Source organism: Pseudophryne corroboree, chromosome 5 (genome assembly GCF_028390025.1).
Source record: "Pseudophryne corroboree isolate aPseCor3 chromosome 5, aPseCor3.hap2, whole genome shotgun sequence".
NCBI classification, from domain to species: domain Eukaryota; kingdom Metazoa; phylum Chordata; class Amphibia; order Anura; family Myobatrachidae; genus Pseudophryne; species Pseudophryne corroboree.
Window position 1 is genome coordinate 385,482,103 of NC_086448.1, and position 19,124 is coordinate 385,501,226.

The 19,124-nt window shown below is 42.7% G+C and overlaps 1 protein-coding gene across 1 annotated transcript in view; it reads right to left on the bottom strand.

The window, feature by feature from the left end:
* The window catches only part of ANKRD33B (ankyrin repeat domain 33B), a 114,820-nt gene that overhangs the window by 47,800 nt on the left and 47,896 nt on the right, over positions 1 to 19,124 (bottom strand). The window contains exon 8 of the mRNA XM_063925191.1: positions 761 to 901. Coding sequence (XP_063781261.1) covers positions 761 to 901 — 141 coding nt within the window. The remainder of the gene's footprint in view (positions 1 to 760; positions 902 to 19,124) is intronic.

Consider the following 19,124-nt stretch of genomic DNA (forward strand, 5'->3'; position numbering starts at 1 on the left):
CCAGCATCCACTAGGACGTCAGAGAAAAAGTATATAACGGAAATTGGTCAATTCTGCTCAGTGAGTAACAGTGTGTGGCAGGCTTACGTCTCTAGTGTACACGATAACTAAAGGTGGGTACACACTTGCTGATAAAGTAAACAATGTTGATCATTTTGTCTTTCCTGAGCGACGTCATTTACCATATCAACTAGTGTGTACGCTGCCAAACGACGAGAGATGCGTGGCCCCGGGGTAGTTAACAACCCTCGCTGTCGGCCGTACGTGCATCTCAATTTGGACTGTTATCCAAAAACTGCATGCATGTCCCGGCAGCGTTTGCATATTGCTCAGTGTGTACGCACTACCGACAACCACCCTGGAAGGGAAGGTAACACAGTAGGCGACGTCGTTCATAGAGCACATCGCCTAGTGTGTACCACCTTTTGACCCAGGCAAAAGGTGCAGTCCTATTTACACACCTTTATCTGAGACTGAGAGTCCAATATCAAAGATGAATTTCCAATAAAATCTCTCTCTTTTCTCATTAACTGTTGCGTTTTTGCATACTTCTACATACTCTTATTTTCATATTTGTGACCTTTTTCCCTTTACAGAGATGCACACACTGGATCAGTATGAGATCCCAGTGGTCAGGATCCCGTCGGTCTGCATAGACGCCCAGCAGTGCGTGCGCAGCACATCTGAATCGCCCCACTATATGCGCATCCAAGCATGTCCCCAACCTGACAATAATTTGATAACACAGAAATACACTTACCTGCTAGCATTAAAGCTCTAACACAATCTGTTCTGCCTTGAATTGATGCTTTCATTAATGCAGTAAATCCATGGATATTTCTCTTTTCAACGTCCAGTCCAGTAAAGTAATTTAACAAATGATTTGTGATTGTTATATGTCCTGCATGACACAAATATACTTTATTATACAAGGAAAAGCCAGGGAAATGTACTCTTTTCCTTTTTAAAACAAATAATGATGTCACAATACAATATTACTATTGTTGCTATTAATGATACTGTATATGCTATGCAGGGCAGTAGAGAGCTGGGCTGGGCTCAGGTACTTTTCAGGGGGCGTGGCCTAATCATAGGCGGTGTGGCCATGCACCCTTAAAAAACAATACACGGATAAAATGTATTTTAAGTGTCTTCCTGACCACACTGCAGCCCAGCACACAGCAGCGTGTCATACCTCCCAACTTTACTGTATCAGCAAAAGGGACTCATGCGTGGTGAAGCAAAGCCTGCCGGGAAAAGGGGGTGTGACTTTATAAAAGGGGCATGGCTTCAGAGAACAGGGAATGGCTTTGCAATAATGCAGCGATCACAAGCCACGGCCCCCGTTTTTCGTCACTATGGGGGTATGGCCAGCGCTCAGTGAGTTGCTGGCATGCCCCCAGTCCTTCTGTCTCTGTGAATAGATGCTGTGTGCGCATGTGCACAGCGTCTATTCACTGCTGCTCTGCTAAGCAGAGCAGTGAGTGCAGGAGCCTCCCAACTGCTCCCCCACCGCAGGAAACTGCTGTCCGCGGGTGGGACAGTCCCATAAAAACGGGATTGCCCGGTGAAAATCGGGACAGTTGTGAGGTATGGTGTGCGCTGGGGTGAGAGGAAAAACTGCAGCTGCTGCTGCCAGGTACTGTAAGTAGGAGGGGACCGGGGCCCCTCCATCAGACCACGGCCCCTCCATTAGACCACGGCCCGGGTAATTAGTACTCCCCCTCTCTGTGCCACTGATGCTTGGTGGTATTAGTATAAAATTATAAATCCAACTCAATTAGTATTTGGAGTACAAAGAAACATTATTGATATAATGTAGTTCACCTAAAACTAGAGAAAAATAAATTGAACAAAACATTGTACCTTTTCATAAAAATTTTAATTTCATGCACATATTTGGAGTTTGGCCCTTATCATTTTAGTAGTCAAAACTCAATTCTGTACCACAAAATGTTTTGTCAGGCAAAAGTAAATAAATTGCAGTGTCAGCATAAATGTATTTGCTCATAATATGTACACAATAATACAGGACACTACAGATTTACTAACTTTTTATCGATTTGTACGGATTCGGTATCAGTAACAAATGTTGCAACGGGCACGCAGGATTTTTACCTCGGGCGCCACCGCCATGGCAAGATCCGCTACTGGTGGTGCCCCCCGGTGCTGTGCTGTGTGTGATGACGGCATCGCACACCGCACGGCATGGTGGGACCGACACATAGACGCTAGGGGTCATAATTGACCTCTAGCGTCTATACCGTGCTATGGGAGAGACGTCATGACGTCTCTCCCATAGATCTGTGGAGCGGCGCCGGCCGGAGACAGAGGACAGCAGTGGTCGGGAAGCAGGAGCAGGGATTTTGAGTATTCTTTTATTTATTTATTTATATATTTTTTGGGGGGGGGGGTGATCGGCGCTACTAGGGGCACAGTATTGTGGGCACAGTATTGGGGGCACAGTACAGGGGGCACAACTGCTGAGGTCACAGCTACATAACTGACCACGCCCCTTCTCCAAAGCCACACCCCTATTTTTTTGCCCTGGGCACCACAAGGCCTAGATCCGGCCCTGTTGGGTATGTGTGACCGGCAGTCAGGAGTCTGGCGGTCACCATACCAACACCATGATACTGGTTTTCAGATACCCAGCAGTGCGGAAGGGGGGGGGGGGGGGGGGGGCGAGTGCAACGGTTCTAGTCCCACCCTATGTAGATGTGGTGAGCATCCACGAGTGGGAATAGTCCCTGTAAGTCGGCATGCCGACTATTGGGATTGTTAGGGGGTGGAATCCCAGCGTTGGTATTGTGACCGGCGGTTTCCTGGCCGTCGGTCACACAACTACATCCCGTTTCTACATAATAGATGTATTATCATGACTCATTTCTCTAGCTATGATCAATAATTCATAAAAGAATTGAGCCAAAAATATAAACATACTGGGACATTTTACAGTTCCTATGCTGCAATTTAAAATGTCTACCTTTATGTGGGATTTATTGCTCATGAAGCCACATTTCTTCAGACTGGCAAAATTGAAACGTCTGCTCCGTCATCTGAGATGCATAAGTGGCGCGCCACAGAGAAATGAAAACCACATCTCCTAGCAGCCACTAGTGGTACAGCAGGACAAAGGAGAGAGTGGGGGGAGTCTAATAAGCAAGGGAATGGGAGAAACTGTCTGGACAAGAAAGAGCAGAGAGATGGAAGCAACACTGGGGGTCATTCCGACCTGATCGTAGCTGTGCTAAATTTAGCACAGCTACGGTCACTGACACAGACATGCGGGGGGACGCCCAGCACAGGGCTAGTCCGCCCGCATATCTGGCCCGGCCCCACCGCACAAGTACAAAAGCATCGCTCAGCAGCAATGCTTTTATACTTGTAGAGTAACTCCCAGTCATCTCAGCTCCTGCGGCTGGCCGGGAGTTACTTGTCGCTACCAGGGTCGCTGCAGCCCCCCCCCCCCCCCCCCCCCCCCCACGGCATGTCCACGCCTGCGTCTGCGTTGGCCTGACTGCACCCCGAAAACGATGGCCAACCGCCACCTTGCCACCACTCCCACCCAGCGACCACCTCTGCCTGTCAATCAGGCAGAGGCGATCGCTAGGCAACAACGTCCGTCGGCCATCGGCCATCTGGCATGCACCAGCGCACTGCGGCGCCGGAGCATGCACAGTTCTGACCCGATTGCACCGCTGCGAAAAAACTGCAGCGTGCGATCGGGTCGGAATGACCCCCAGTGTGCATCAGAAAGAGCAGAGAGAAAAGAGACAGCATGCAACAAAAAGAGGACTGGGGACATCACTGGCAGAAGTGTATAACATAGAAACATAGAATTTGACGGCAGATAAGAACCACTTGGCCCATCTAGTCTGCCCCTTTTTTTTATCCTTTAGGTAATTTCCACCCTTTTTGAACCTTCATTCTCTGTAAGAATATTCATATGCCTATCCCAAGCATACTCCAGTGGGAGGAGCTGGCAGTCAAAAGTTGTAATTTGGAAAAGAGAGGGCAGCAGCCACAGCATCAACTGCAAAAGTCGGGAGATCTGATTTGATGACAGCACAAATAACTAAAAATGGTATTATATGCTGATGGACTGAGAATTTGCCATTAGGGTGAATATGTTAGGGATAATAGAGACTAGCTCTAAAGATTATAATAGTGCTCCCATGTGCACCCTGCACTGAGATATTGGCTATAAGGTGAAGATGTTTAAGATAGAAGGGGAATATGTTTGTTCATTGTTAAGTTGATGCACACTATTCCATAATGAGTGGTCGACGCTCTGTTAGGGCAGTACGGATGGTGTAATGGTTAGCATTACTGCCTCACAGCACTGAGGTCATGGGTTCGATTCCCACCATGACCCTAACTGTGCGGAGTTTGTATATTCTCCCCGTACTTGCGTGGGTTTCCTACGGGTACTCTGGTTTCCTCCCACAATCCAAAAATATACTGGTAGGTTAATTGGCTCCCAACAAAATAAACCCTAGTGTGAATGTGTGTGCGTGTACATGTGATAGGGAATATAGAATGTAAGCACCACTGGGGCAGGGATTGATTTGAATGGGCAAATATTCTCCGTAAAGCGCTCCGGAATATGTGTGCGCTGCATAAATAACTGGTAAATAAATAATAGTTGCTGATTATTGCTAAATGAGTGCACACAAGCCCTTTAGCGGAAGGAATAGGGAATTCATATTTGTAAGCAAGGTAGAAAAAGCATGCATGTTTGTATCTAGAACAAACCGTGTTGCAATGTAAGGGGAGCAAATAAATGTATATTTTATCTGTGCAGGGTAAATACTGGCTGCTTTTGCATGTAGCCCACAAATGTTAGACATCTTTATTTTTACAGTGCAATTTAGATTTCAGTTTGGACACACCCCACACAAATCTAAATTTCTCAGCACATGTTATATCTGCCCCACCTGCAGTGCAGTATGGTTTTGCCCAGTTGCTTGCTCTTTTGGTTTGCTAACACATCTGAATAACACCCATAGATCACTGCCAGACATTTTAAGTTTAGAATGGATTTAAAGAGTAACTGATAGAAATCTAAAGTGTTGCTAGCAGTGACTTTTTTATTTGTCTGAAAAATGTAAGCATTCACTTAAGGCCATAAAGTGGTCAATGTACCAAACCTTAGAGAGAGATAAAGTGGACGGAGATAAAGTACCTGACAATCAGCACTTAACTGCCATGTTACAGAATGGGTTTTAAAAATAACAGTTAGGAGCTGGTTGGTTGCCAAGTTATCTCTGCCCATCTCTCTCCAAGGTTTAGTACACAGACCCCAACGTCCCCAAAGAACACACAGGGGGAATATGGTGGCAAGGGCCTATGCTAAAGGGGTGTGGTTACCAAACACCATAGGGGGTATGGCCAGCTACCACAAAGGCTTAGTCAAACCATTAGAGAAGACGTAGCCTGCAGACAACATGGATACTACAAGTGCATGGTATGGGTCCTTTCATAATTACAGTACTTGTATATTGTAAATATTGCAAGTGCATACAATACCAGTAACTGTATTAGGTCTAGTCAAGACCAAATACATGGCATAGTAAAAAAAAAAAGTCACCACTGGTATGTCTTAAGTGTTGGTTGCTTTGTTTTTTTTAAAGACTTCCGAAGATCCCAGGGAACTGGTGGTCAGGGGATCCAAGTGCCAATTACTCTGGTATCAACTTAGTCTATTGCCAGTAGGGATTTATACTAATTTACCATTTGTTTACTTTGACTAAGGGTAATTTGTACTTTTATGTGATTTATTTAATAAATTATCCCTTTTGTCTGAAATATTCATCATTTATATATGTATTTATATATGTATAATTTGGGGTAATTCATAGAACATTGGGGTATTTTAGTAATCTCATCTACAGGGGAAGCTATGTTTATTTATTTCCCTAATATATAATTACAGTACATATGTGAATATTAATGTGTGTCTATTAAGATACTGTAGGAATATATTACCACTTACAGTACAGTATTTAAATATAGTCTCCATACTTACAGACCACGTTAAGGGTTGTTACAGTTACCATAAGTTTTATACATGACATTTTTGAGCCTTTATGTAGTTTGTTTGTTCTTTTGAAACTGACAGTTCTAAAAAAAAAAAAGCACAAATCTGTTTTCTAGCTAAATCATTTAATAATTTCATTGTAAATGTGGCAGAACTCCCAAAAATGTGAATTACAAAATATCCAGCAATACCATTGTTTATTTCACACATATTATTTTACTGTGCTAAATTCTACTTTTTTAAATCTTTAACATTTTTTTTTCGTAATATGTTTATTAATTCGAAAACAAACATAAAACGAACATCAGACAAAAGTGCGTTATCAGCAAAGTGTCATCCAGAACAAGGACAAGCATTAAGCCTACATTGCTTTATAAGCCACAGACAATTTAAACTCAAGCCAAGAGCACCAAATAGGACAAACTTTCTTGGGCGAGATGTACTAACCTTGTGGTGTACATCCCACCACACATTGCCAGATATTGCACCAATACTAATCACATACAGTATACACTAGCATATGAGATTAGCATTGCGAAGGACAGCTCTTCCTTCCTTGGTGATGCCCTCCCCTCCCTGGACTTCCGAGTTTATGACCGGGGAGTCCATCTGCACATGTGCAGAAGGATGCGGCAAACGCGGGCCATGCTCAGAGGGATCAGATCAGATCCCTAACACAGCACGAAGCAGAAAGAAGCCCATAGGTTTCTAAGGGTAGGGCCAAAAGAAAGGGTCAGAGGGGACTGCATAACCCAATACTGATGCAGAAAGATTAATCACTTTTTCCCAAAAGGGACGCAGAGCTAGGCACTCCCACCAAACGTGTGAAGTTGAGCCTTCCACAGAATTGCGAAGCCAACATTTGTTGGAAACAGTAGGAAATTTGGGGGACATTTACTAAGCAGTGATAAGAGCAGAGAAGTCAGCCAGTGGAGAAGTTGCCCATGGCAACCAATCATCACTGAAGTAACATCTATAATTTGCATACTATAAAATGATACAGAGTTGCGGATTGGTTGATGGGGCAATTTCTCCACTGGCTCACTTCTCCACTCTTATCATATTTATATTTGATAAAATTTGGAGACACCTATACCAACATGAAACCACCTTGTATTGAGTTTCGATGACTGAATAACTAACTGAGCTAGCAAAGGAGTTAATAAAAATATGACAGTCACTTTCCCAATCACCCAAAAACTTAGGAGGTTCTAAACAGGCATGTTCGATCAGTAATTTATAGCATGTTGAAAGGAAATGTGACAGGTGGGTAGGTGTAAGGTACATTCTCTCAAAAGGAGTCAATGCCTCTTGAGGCCAATCGTATGACATGGCTTTGAGCAATGTGTTTAACCTGTAAATACCGCCAGATATCGGCATTCGATAATGCCAATTTGGCCTGTAGAGAACCAAAAGTCAGAACCCTCCCAGAATCTAACAGCTGGCCAACTCGTGAAACACCCTGCTGTATCCAAGCATGATATTGAAGGCTAGAACTACTGGTGGATAAGTCAGGGATGTCAAAAGCAGGGTCAGTCGAGGAGAAACAGGAAGAGTTCCAGGGATGCCTCCTCAATTAGTTCCACCTAACCAAGGTAGGTCCTATCTTTGGATGAGATTACGCAGGCACCCTGGATCTCCACTAATATATCGAAAGATCAGTAGAGACAGAGTCACCCTCCAACTGAACCAACTATCTAGCATCTTCAGAACTCGTCCAGTCCTTTATTCGACCAAGCATGATTGTGTCATAATATGTGGTAAATTGCCCAAATTCCCTCACAAAAACCACTGCTTGGGGACATGGATAGGGAATGTCTGTAGTAAATACAAAACTCTAGGCAGAATATTCATTTTCACAATGCTAACTCATCCCAGCCAGGAAAAGGGTTTTTGCACCTCAATTCCTAAGCTCAGACCACAGACAGGGCCAGTTCTAGACCTTGTGGCGCCCAGGGCGAAAGTTTCCATGGCGCCCCCCCTAGGCAAAATAGGGTTTGTGCATGCTGTAGGCACACGCCCGGAAATAGGGGCATGGCTTCATAGGGAAGGGGCGTGGACACAGTTATGCCCCCTGTAGTTGTGCCCCCAGTAGAGTTGTGCCTCCTGTAGCTGTGCCCTCAGTAGTTGTGCCCCAGTAGCTGTGCTCCCTGTAGTTTTGCCCCAGTAGCTGTGCCCTCAGCAGTTGTGCCTCCAGTAGTTTTGCCCCCTGTAGCTGTGCCCCCAGCAGTTTTGTCCCCAGTAGCTGTTCCCCCGGTAGTTTTGCCTACTGTAGCTGTGCTCGCAGTAGTTTTGCCCCATTAGCTGTGCCCCCAGTAGTTTTGCCCCCTGTAGTTTTGCCCCCTATAGTTGTGCCCTCCGTAGTTTTGCCCCCAATAGCTGTGCCCCCTGTAGTTGTGCCCTCTGTAGTTATGCCCCAGTAGTTTTGCCCTCAGTAGATGTGCCCCCCTGTACACTTGTCCCCCTGTAGTTGTGCCCCTAGTAGCAGCGCTTACAAAAATAAAATAAAAAAATTAATACTCACCAGTCCCGCTCCTGCTTCCTAGCCGCTGCTGCTGTCCTCCGTCTCTGGCCGCCACTCCTCGGATCTATGCTATGGGAGAGATGTCATGATGTCTCTCCCATAGCGCCGCACAGGCACTAGAGGTCAATTATGACCTCTAGCATCTGCGGCCGCTCCCACTATGCCGTGCGGTGCACGGCAGCATGTGGGAGGGTCAGGCGGCGGCAGCAGCGGCAGTGCCCTCAGCGCCTTCAGGACTGCGGCGCCCCGGGCAAAAAGACTGCTTGCCCAAGGCAAGAGCCGCTCCTGACCACAGGGTCTGAAGTTAGTGCCTAAAGTTAGCCACAAACAAATTGGAGAGATTTTTAATAGGAATTACTCCAAGGTACTTAAGTCATGCCAAGAAAACGATTGTTTAAGCATGTCCACAGAATGCAAGGGCGCTATCAAATTTACAACAAACAATTTTGAGTAGACCGGCTGTGACCTCAAAATTAGCCCACTGGTTATTCCTGCTAATATATATATATATATATATATATACTGACTGGTGTTTTATTGTACTGTATATATGTTTTTTACTATGTGGACATTTTAAAAAAAATATACTGATTGATAGCACTTTCTTTTGTATTTTCAAATCCTGTCAAAAGCCTTCTCGTCATCAGTTGAAAGCAAGATTACCAGAGCAGAACTATCAGAAGCCAGATGGATCTTCAACTATTTTTGTCTGTGTTAAGACATTTTCTAAATGTTCTTGTAACATTACTGCACAATACTGATATCTAACATGGTCACCATGAGGCTTCTGATGTATAGACTGGTTGGCATAACATCACTCCAGTGAGGATTTGCACAAATTTACTGTACAATTCCCCCCCCCCCCTTTTTTTTTTAAACATGTGAGACAAAACAGGTGCATGATTGCAGGATAACAATGGTGCATGTGGAACAGTGTGCACATGATGAAAAAAATGAGGTGGAAGCTGAAATAACCATTACATAATCCTGGCATCTGGTATTGGGTCTGAACACTCTTCCAGATCTGGTGGTTTAGAAAGTAGCAAAAGGTACAGTCTCATCATGAGACACTTCAGTCAAAGGGTACAGATGGCTCAGTCAGTAAGGATATGTAATAGCTATTGTCTGGCCTTTGCCAAGGCAGTTTTGACATTCTTGTTATACCTGTGGTCTTAGGTTTGTGATTGGACATGGGTATGGCAGTGTGGGTACACCTAGATAGGAGACGTGCAGACAAAGGTAGCGTATCTCTTGGAGTGTTAAGTAAATTCATTAATGAAATCTGGCCCATCACTTTACAAGATAGTGTTTGGCAATATTAACTGTTCTTTCAGCATGCCCATCTGAATGTGGATAACATGAAATAAACATTGAAATCCTTTGCAGTGCTCAACAGCATAGCATCATCTGTGAAGAGCTGTTGCAGTATGCCATGCACTGAGAAGTGTCTCTTGTTTGTTACTGTATTGCTAATGATGTTAGGTAAATAGTACATTTTTAACTACTCTGCATTAGGATTGAGAAAAATGAAGTGCACCTTAATTACAAAAGTAATGGAAGTGCAAAGAAGATACACAGGTCATGAGTGAATTCCTGGGAGAAAGAAGGTCAGCCATTCTGTACAATTTTGGTTAACCTGCAGCAAAACTCATCCTTGTGAGTGGCATCTCTGAGTTGCACCAGATACCTTGAAGACAACACATCCAGCTCTATCACATCTAGTTTATAATCACCATCAAAGGCATATGATTGAGGCAGGAAAATATCAGCAATATGGAGGTTATAACCACATTTATACACATCATTCAGATAGTATAACATTGCAGTTTAAGCATGAATTCTTGCAGATATAGGGGGTCATTCTGACCTGTTCGCTCGCTGCTTTTTGTCGCAGCCAAGCGAACGGGTCCCTACTGCGCATGTGCTAGCACCGTAGTGCGCCGGCGCATGCCAGACGGTCGAAGGCCGTAGCAGGGCTGCAATCGCCTCTGCTTGATTGACAGGCAGATGCGTTCGCTGGGCGGGAGGGGGCGGAACGGTGGCGTTTGGCCGCCGCTTTGTGGGAGCGGTCCAGCCAAGGCAGGCATGGCCACCCTGAATCAGACGCAGCCTCTGCGGGTCGGGGAGCGATTAGTAGCTACCGGCCAGCGCGCAAAAGCTGCGCTGGCCGGAGCTACTCTTGAAGTGCAAAGACATCACTGCTGTGTGATGCCTTTGCACTTCTGTGGGGGGGCCGGCACTGACATGTGGGGCGGACAGGCCCTGTGCTGGACGTTCCCCTGCATGTCAGTGTGAATGATCATAGCTGTGCTAAATTTAGCACAGCTACGATCAACTCGGAATGACCCCCATAGTGTGATGGGATTTGTGCAGCATTGTGATCAGTTGTTGATATCCGTCCTAATGATGGCAAGATGAATTCATAATACTTCTTTTATAAAAACACCAATGCCAGTAGCTCTCAATTTGTGCATATCTAGATTCTGGATGTGTGAGAGCTCGGGAGGCTGATTTGGGGTTGGACATGGGCATCTATGGGCTTGAGCGGCCATACAGACCATCATGAAGAAAATATGCAAGAGCTGTCTCTTCACATAATGACCTCCCTACTGCCCACTCTAATTTGCAGTCTGAAGTGTCTTCCATCAGAGACAAGATGGAAGACACTCTTAGAGGACAGATCGAGATGGAACAGTGTTAATATTTGGGGTATTTCAGATTCTGTGGCCACTGTGGAATTACTGGACTACAGTATGTGGCTAAATTGTTCTTGAAGTTCCTGCCCTTAGCTTCCACACAAGACCTTCTTATAGATCGAGTGCATCCCTTGCCTAAGCCAAGAGTGGAGGGTAACAACTTCCCCAGAGACACCCTACTGAGGATTATTATTTTATTTTTTTTCATATTAAGAACATTCTTAAAACTGCTAAACAACTTATACTTGGTGTGGTCTGCAGATTTTTCTTGATTTATGTGCTCTCACTTTGACTAAGGTATGTTATTTTCATGCCATTTCTGCAGCGCTTCATGACAATTACTGATGGAATGGGACATACCAATTGCTACTGCTACATCTAGGTCTTCCGTAAAGGTGCCCAACAATTTAAACCATTTACTTGAGACTACGTACAGTATATTGCTGTTTTCATATTCTGCTAGTGACGGTTTTCGGTGGTACTGGTGACCCCTGATCTACTTTTCTAGAACTACACAAATTATTTCCCTCTGTCTCTCTGGGTAGTACAATTTCAGTTTACCACATGGGTTTACAATCATGTTTCAGTGATGCTGTTACTAATTATTTGCTTCTATGCTGGTTTTCATTGAAATAGTGTTTAACTTTTTATATTTGTAGTTTTTGTTTGTACCCCAGCGGAATGCCTGGATAGATAGCAAATTTTTAGGCTTCAAGTATGTTGGGACTTTCATGTTAGGTCTATGCGTTTAGTTATGCTCCTAACTCTGTCCTTATGTTTTTGATTTACTGCTTGGGTGGTTCCTGCCTCGGGTTGCCCCCCCTCTCCACAATATTTTATGTTTTGCCACACTGTGTCTACCCTGCGGCAAACTCTATTGCCCCAGGTTTTGGGCTAATACTGTTTGGGCCCTGTGGGGTTTTTTTACCTGCTTTTTCTGTATCTTTTTCTTATGACTTTTCTTTATTTTTTCCCCCCCTTGTTTTCTGGCTGTCACCTTTTGAAAATTCAAATCTAGTGTTTTGTACATGCATTTTACCTACCTTACTTTTACTAGTTTTCACTGGTTACGTTTGATCCCCTGAATACTCACAGGCTAAATTATCCCAATAAAAAGAAATTTGGCTTTTGCAACTTTTTACTGAGCTAAGGCGTGTGAACTGTGCAAGACACACATTTTTCTCCCCCGCCCCCCCCCCCCTCAGTCCTGCCAAACTGTAGGTACCCCATTGCTTATTATGGTAATGGGCAATATAGGCAAATGGTGTGGCTACAATATTTCACTGCTCTGTGCAGTTTGAACCTTCCAGAAATATTGAAGACATAAAGGACAGATATGTGATTTTGGTTGGGAGACTAGATGACAAAGAGGTCTCCCTTGTTTCTCTCTATGCCCCTAATTCATGACAGATACCTTTTCTTCATAGAGTACAGGGAGTCCTTCAAAAGGTCCAGAAGGATCACTTAGTGATTATGGGAGATTTCAACCTGGTACTGGATATAAAACGTTATCAGTTCCCTTCTGCTAGGGTTTTTGATTGTTTTTTTATGCATTCCCTTTTGTATATCAAATGGCACAAGATAGAGATGTCCACTTTTAATTTTTATGTTTGTACTGGCTATTGAACATCTTGCTGCGACCATAAGAAAGTCACCTTTTCCTTGCATAGTTGTAGCCGCAACTATGCATAAACTGTGTTTATTTGCTGATAATGTTTTCGTTTTTGTCATTAGCCCGAAATCCTCCTTGCTTACTCAGGCCATTGATAATTATAGTAATGCCTTTCTAAAAATGAAATACTACTAAAACAGAAGCATTATTCTTACACGTGCCTGCTACTATGTTGTCTCAAATCCCTCTATAAATATCACTGGAAGGCAGACTCACTCATATCTGGGGTAAATATCCCCAGTAATGTGTCCAATTTTGCAGAGATTATCTACAACCCCTCATGTTGCTAGTCTCTTAAAAAACTGGATGAGTTTTGAGGTCTCATGGCTCAGTAGATAAGCAGCATTTAAGATTATGATACAGGTTGAGTCTCCCTTATCCAAAATGCTTGGGACCAGAGGTATTTTGGATATGGGATTTTTCCATATTTTGGAATAATTGCATACCATAATGAGATATCATGGTGATGGGACCTACATCTAAGCACAGAATGCATTTATGTTACATATACAACTTATACACACAGCCTGAAGGTCATTTTAGTCAATATTTTTTATAACTTTGTGCATTAAACAAAGTGTGTCTACATTCACACAATTCATTTATGTTTCATATACACCTTATACACACAGCCTGAAGGTCATTTAATACAATATTTTTAATAACTTTGTGTATTAAACAAAGTTTGTGTAAATTGAGTCATCAAAAAACAAAGGTTTCACTATCTCACTCTCACTCAAAAAAGTCTGTATTTCGGAATATTCCGTATTTCGGAATATTTGGATATGGGATACTCAACCTGTACTTCCAAAACTAATGTATCTGTTTCGCGCAATACTTGGTTTAGTTTCCCAGTGTTTCTTACCCAGATCCATAAATTAATTTTGAATTATATTTGGAAGGGCAAGACTCCTAGGATTTCTTAAAGCCACATAATGCACTCTAGACAACTGGGAGGTCTAGATGTTCCTGCTTGTTAACCTACTATTATGTATGTTTAGTGGCACAGATTAGTGATTGGCCCTTACCCCTGAGTTTGAAACCTTGGGATGAATTGGAGAGAGCTATGTTACAACAATATCCCTTATCAGAGTTGTGTTGAACTCCTAAACAGCTATACTCTCTATTGTCCAATGTTCCAAGAGCTGTCTCTGATTCATTTAGAGTGTGGGATGTTTTATTAGTTTCCTCTAAAAGTGAAATAGTTACATAGTTTGTGAGGTTGAAAAAAGAAATCCGTCCGTCAAGTTCAACCTATTTGTGTTCTCCTACTCTGTATTATTTTCAGGATTAATTTTATCTGTTGATAAAGTCGGCCGTTGTGTTGTATTCCCTCATTTTATTATAACTATGGTACGTGATCTCTCCACCATAACCCTGTATATCCTTATCCATTAGGAATTCACCTAGGCCATTCTTAAAAGTATAGACTGAGCCTGCCATTACTACTTTCTCAGGCAGGGAATTCCAAACTTGTATTGTCTTTACTGTGAAAAAACCTTTCCGCCTCTGTGTGCGGCATCTCCTCTCCTCTAACCTAAGTCGGTGTCCACGTGTTTTCTGTGCTGGTCTTAACAAAAACAGATCTCCGAAAGCTCTGTGTATTGTCCCCTTAAATATTTATAAATGTTCATCATGTCCCCTCTTACTCTCCTCTTTTCTAGTGTGAACATGTCAAGCCTTGCAAGTCTTTCCTGGTATTCCAGCGTCTCACCTTAATTAGTTTGGTTGCCCGCCTCTGAACCTTTTCTAGTTCCAGGATATCCTTTTTGTAGTAGGGTGCCCAAAATTGTGCGCAGTATTCCAGATGGGGCCTCACTAGGGCTTTATATAATAGGAGTATAACACTCTCTTCCCTTGCATCAATACCCCTCTTTATGCATGCAGTACCTTGTTTGCCTTTTTTGCCACTATCCTACATTGGGTGCTGCTGCTAAGTTTGTTAGCTATATGAACACCTAAATCTTTTCCAGTACGGAGTCCCCGAAAATCACCCAATTAAGTTTGTAGGTGTAATTTTTGTTCTTGCTACCAAGGTGCATTACCTTATACTTGTCTGTATTAAACCTCATTCTCCATTTTGCTGCCCATGATTCCAGTTTAAATAGATCGTTTTTGAGAGACACAGCGTTTCCCTCCAAATTTATAACCTTACATAGTTTGGCATCGCCTGTAAAAATTGACACCACGCTCTCTAGATCTTCCGCTAGATCATTAATGAAAATGTTGAACAATAGCGGTCCGAGAACAGACCCTTGTGGCACACCACTAAGAACTTCAGTCCAATTTGAAAAAGTTCCATTTACCACAACTCGCTGCTCCCTATTATCTAACCAGTTACTAACCCAAGTGCATTCTGTGCTCCCTAGCCCTAGTTCATGTAACTTATAGATAAGTCTCATGTGTGGCACTGTGTTGAAAGCTTTAGCAAAGTCTAAAAAAATTACATCCACCGCCTTACCCTGATCAAGGTTCACACTATCTGTTTCATAAAAGCCTAGTAAGTTTGTTTGACATGATCTATCCTTCACAAATCCGTGTTTGTTCCTAATAATAATATTTTTGGCGTCGAGGATCTTCTGTACACTATCCCTCAGTCTAGTTCTTCCTACCAGAAACCTCTCCCTGGTGACCCTGTCTCATTTGATTTCTGATTTGAACATTTCTGTGGTATCGATACAATAGCTGAGGTTGTATGTAACAATTCTGTGTTGCCTTTTTCTCACCTTCAGGCCCAATATAATCACCCCTCTCAGGAATTATTTACCTTTATGCATATTAACCATTGGATTTCTTCTATGGTTAAGTTCTGTGGTTCATCTAATCTTCCCCAGCCTGCCATTTTAACCAAAATGTCGACTGGTAATTTTAAAGCTGCTACAGGTTGAGTATCCCATATACAAATATTCCAAAATGCAGAATATTCCGAATTACAGAATTTTTTGAGTGAGACTGAGATAGTGAAACCTTTGTTTGTGTGAATGTACACAAACTTTGTTTAATGCATAAAGTTATTAAAAATATTGGCTAAAATTACCTTCAGGCTGTGTGTATGAGGTGTATATGAAGCATGAAAGCATTCTGTGCTTAGACTTGGGTCCCATTATGGTATGCAATTATTCCAAAATACGGAAAAAATCCGATATCCAAAATACTTCTGGTCCCAAGCATTTTGGATATGGGATACTAAACCTGTATATGCTTTTGGCATGCTCTCTCTAGAGAAGATGAGGATGTAGCTAAGCCCAAATCAAAACTGCAGTGGAAATGGATTTACAAGTTACATTCACTGCTAAGCAATAGGAATCAATATTTAACAGCTTATTGATTTTCTAAATGCTATAATCATATAAATTGCTACACATTTCACACCGACTAAGCTACATAAGATATGACCCTCCCAGTCCACATACTGTTGGCGAAATTGTTTGGTGCTATTTTCCATGTCTTTTGGAGTTGCCCCATCATACAAACACTCTGGCGAGAAGTTTTTGCTTTAGCCAATAAGGTTTTGAAGGTACATATCAGGGATTTGCCTACCCTATCTCTTCTATTTATATACACACACACACACACACACACACACACACACACACACACACACACACACACACACCAATTTGCAATTTTGCATACATCTAATTACTATCTTCTTGGCCATATCTTGATCACAACTAGAGCCACCATTGCTCAGAATTGGATGTGTCCCTCGGCCATGTCTTTGCATAAAATAATATGTAAGATATAATATACTTTTCAAATAGAGACTTTAGGAATCCCTTACTACCTGAAGACTTCCTCACCATTAGATATGTGGTTTAATTGGCACAAATCTGCTACTGATGGAGAAGACGTTGCTTCTTGGAATTCAATAATTGCTTCTTTTTATTATGTATGTTGCTCTATTTTGCCCACTCGACTGGTTTTATACAGCGGTTATATTATCCTTTTATGTATTTACAAGTGTTCACTTGGTATGTATTTTTTGATTTGTTTTATTCAATTTACCCCCTCCTTCTGCTTTTCTTTTTTCTGTATCTCTCCTCTTCCATGCTCATTGAAACGAAACTCTAATACAAATATATTGATGATTAAAAACAAAAAAACAGGCAATTTCCTAATGGTACTATTGTCAAACATTTCACCATTTTTACATTACATTTATATTTCTGGAAATTCCTTCTGAATGACATGTATGTCTGTTCCCAGCAATATTAAACCCATTTTGACACTATTGGGCAAACAAAATAGTGGTTGATGAGGTAATGATATATATACAGTATGTCCAAAGAATTGAACACTTCAACACTGTAGGCTATAATCTTCACCCCGTGAGCACAGTCCACAGGGCAGGGCTGTTTAAGCAGCATTTTAGGCCCTAGAAAGAGCAATGCACTGGGGCCCCTACACACCAATTCACAGAAACCAATTTAAAAAAATCATAACATGCGGTCCCGTGCTGTCTCTCCACATGCTACCTTACAGTGAATGGATATCAGCACTCTGACTGGTGGATAGCTACAGCCATCCACCAATCAGAACGCTGACAGCCATTCACTGTTTGGCTGCAGGCTAGTAGGCAGCTAGAAAATGCTGCATGTCACTGACTGGCTGCAGGCTGGGAGGCAGGTAGAGAATTCTGATTGTGTGACTACCACTCTCCCCTGCTCGCAAGGTCCCTGGAATTGGGTTTTGGGCAGGTGCCCGGTGTGCCTACATATTAAGATGACCCTGGTGGAGGGGTCCACTGACATGACATTACACTTGGCACCAGTGATAATTGTGATGGCATTGTGGGTCTTTTTGTCAATAATGGTGGTAAATATTTTACCTTTCTGAACATTGAAGTCTATGATTGATGTGGTGTCTGGTGTCGCGGGTTGCTTGATGATGGTGGGTAGGACTGTCTGTTATCACTTCTGGGCAGGGGCATAACCAGAACTCTGTGGGCTTCATAGCAACATATTGAAGGGGTCCCTGTCCCAATGTTTCTTGAGAGACAACTCTCTGCAGCAGTTATTAATTTTATGTCACATAATAGTGCCCTTGTTCATTTTCTGAAAAATAGTAGTGCCCTACTTAATATAATTCCACATAATAGTGCCCTAATTTATTTTATAAACCATTGTAGTTCCCTAGTTTACATAATGTCACATTGTAGGGCTGCCAGTACATATTATGCCATATAGTATCCCCAATTCGTATTATGATATACAGGGCCTAATTCACATGTGGCCGCAAAATGGCTATTGTACTCAAATCGGTTTATGGTTTCTTTCTGCGCATGCATCTGAGCTGCAGTGTGCAGTGATTGAATTATAATAGCGGTCACACCAAGGAATTAGTTGCAAAGTGTGTGACAGGTAGACAGGTTTGGGGTGGGAACAGGGAGTAGTCAGAAAAATGTAGGCGTGTCATGGCCATTTAGATGGCGTTTTTCTGGGAGTGCATAAAATCAGTTGCATTTTACGTACTACTGGAGAGCCCTCTGCGTCCCAGGAGAGAAGCTCAGCCTGCAAATCTTTACGGGGTGTCAGAATCTGTGACATGATCCTATTTGCAATGTACCAGCAGTTGTACATTGTCGGATGGAAAGGATGGAAATGATGCAACAGCGTCTTTATGCTCAGATTAGCTTCTGCCCACATTAGCATATAATCACAATTTCAGACAGCAACAGTTATCTCAAGAACAACCACATCTGAATTAGGCTCACAGTGTCCAAAGTTCATATTACACCACATTACAGTGCCCCCTGTTCATACTGTGCCACATTAGAGTGTCCTCCAGTTCAAATAATGCCAAGTTATAGTGACCCAGTTCATATTATGCCACAGTATAGTACCTCCATTTTGTATTGTGCCACATTAAAGTACCCCAGTTCTTATTATGTAACATTATAGTGTCCTACACATTACAACAATAAGCAGATCAGATCATGACACATCACAGTGCCCTCCAGGTCATATGGCACCACATTACAATGGCCTCCAGTTCAAACTATGCCACATTACAGTGCCCCCTTACTATTAAAAAATCCACTACACACTATTCTCACTGAAAATGTAATGTCACACAATTCAGACTGAGCAGTGGTTTGGACCCAATTACTTGGCAGGTACTGTAAATCTGGGAAATTAGTATGCAGCTGTATAAACTGGGACCAGGGCCCCCTAAACCTCTGGACCC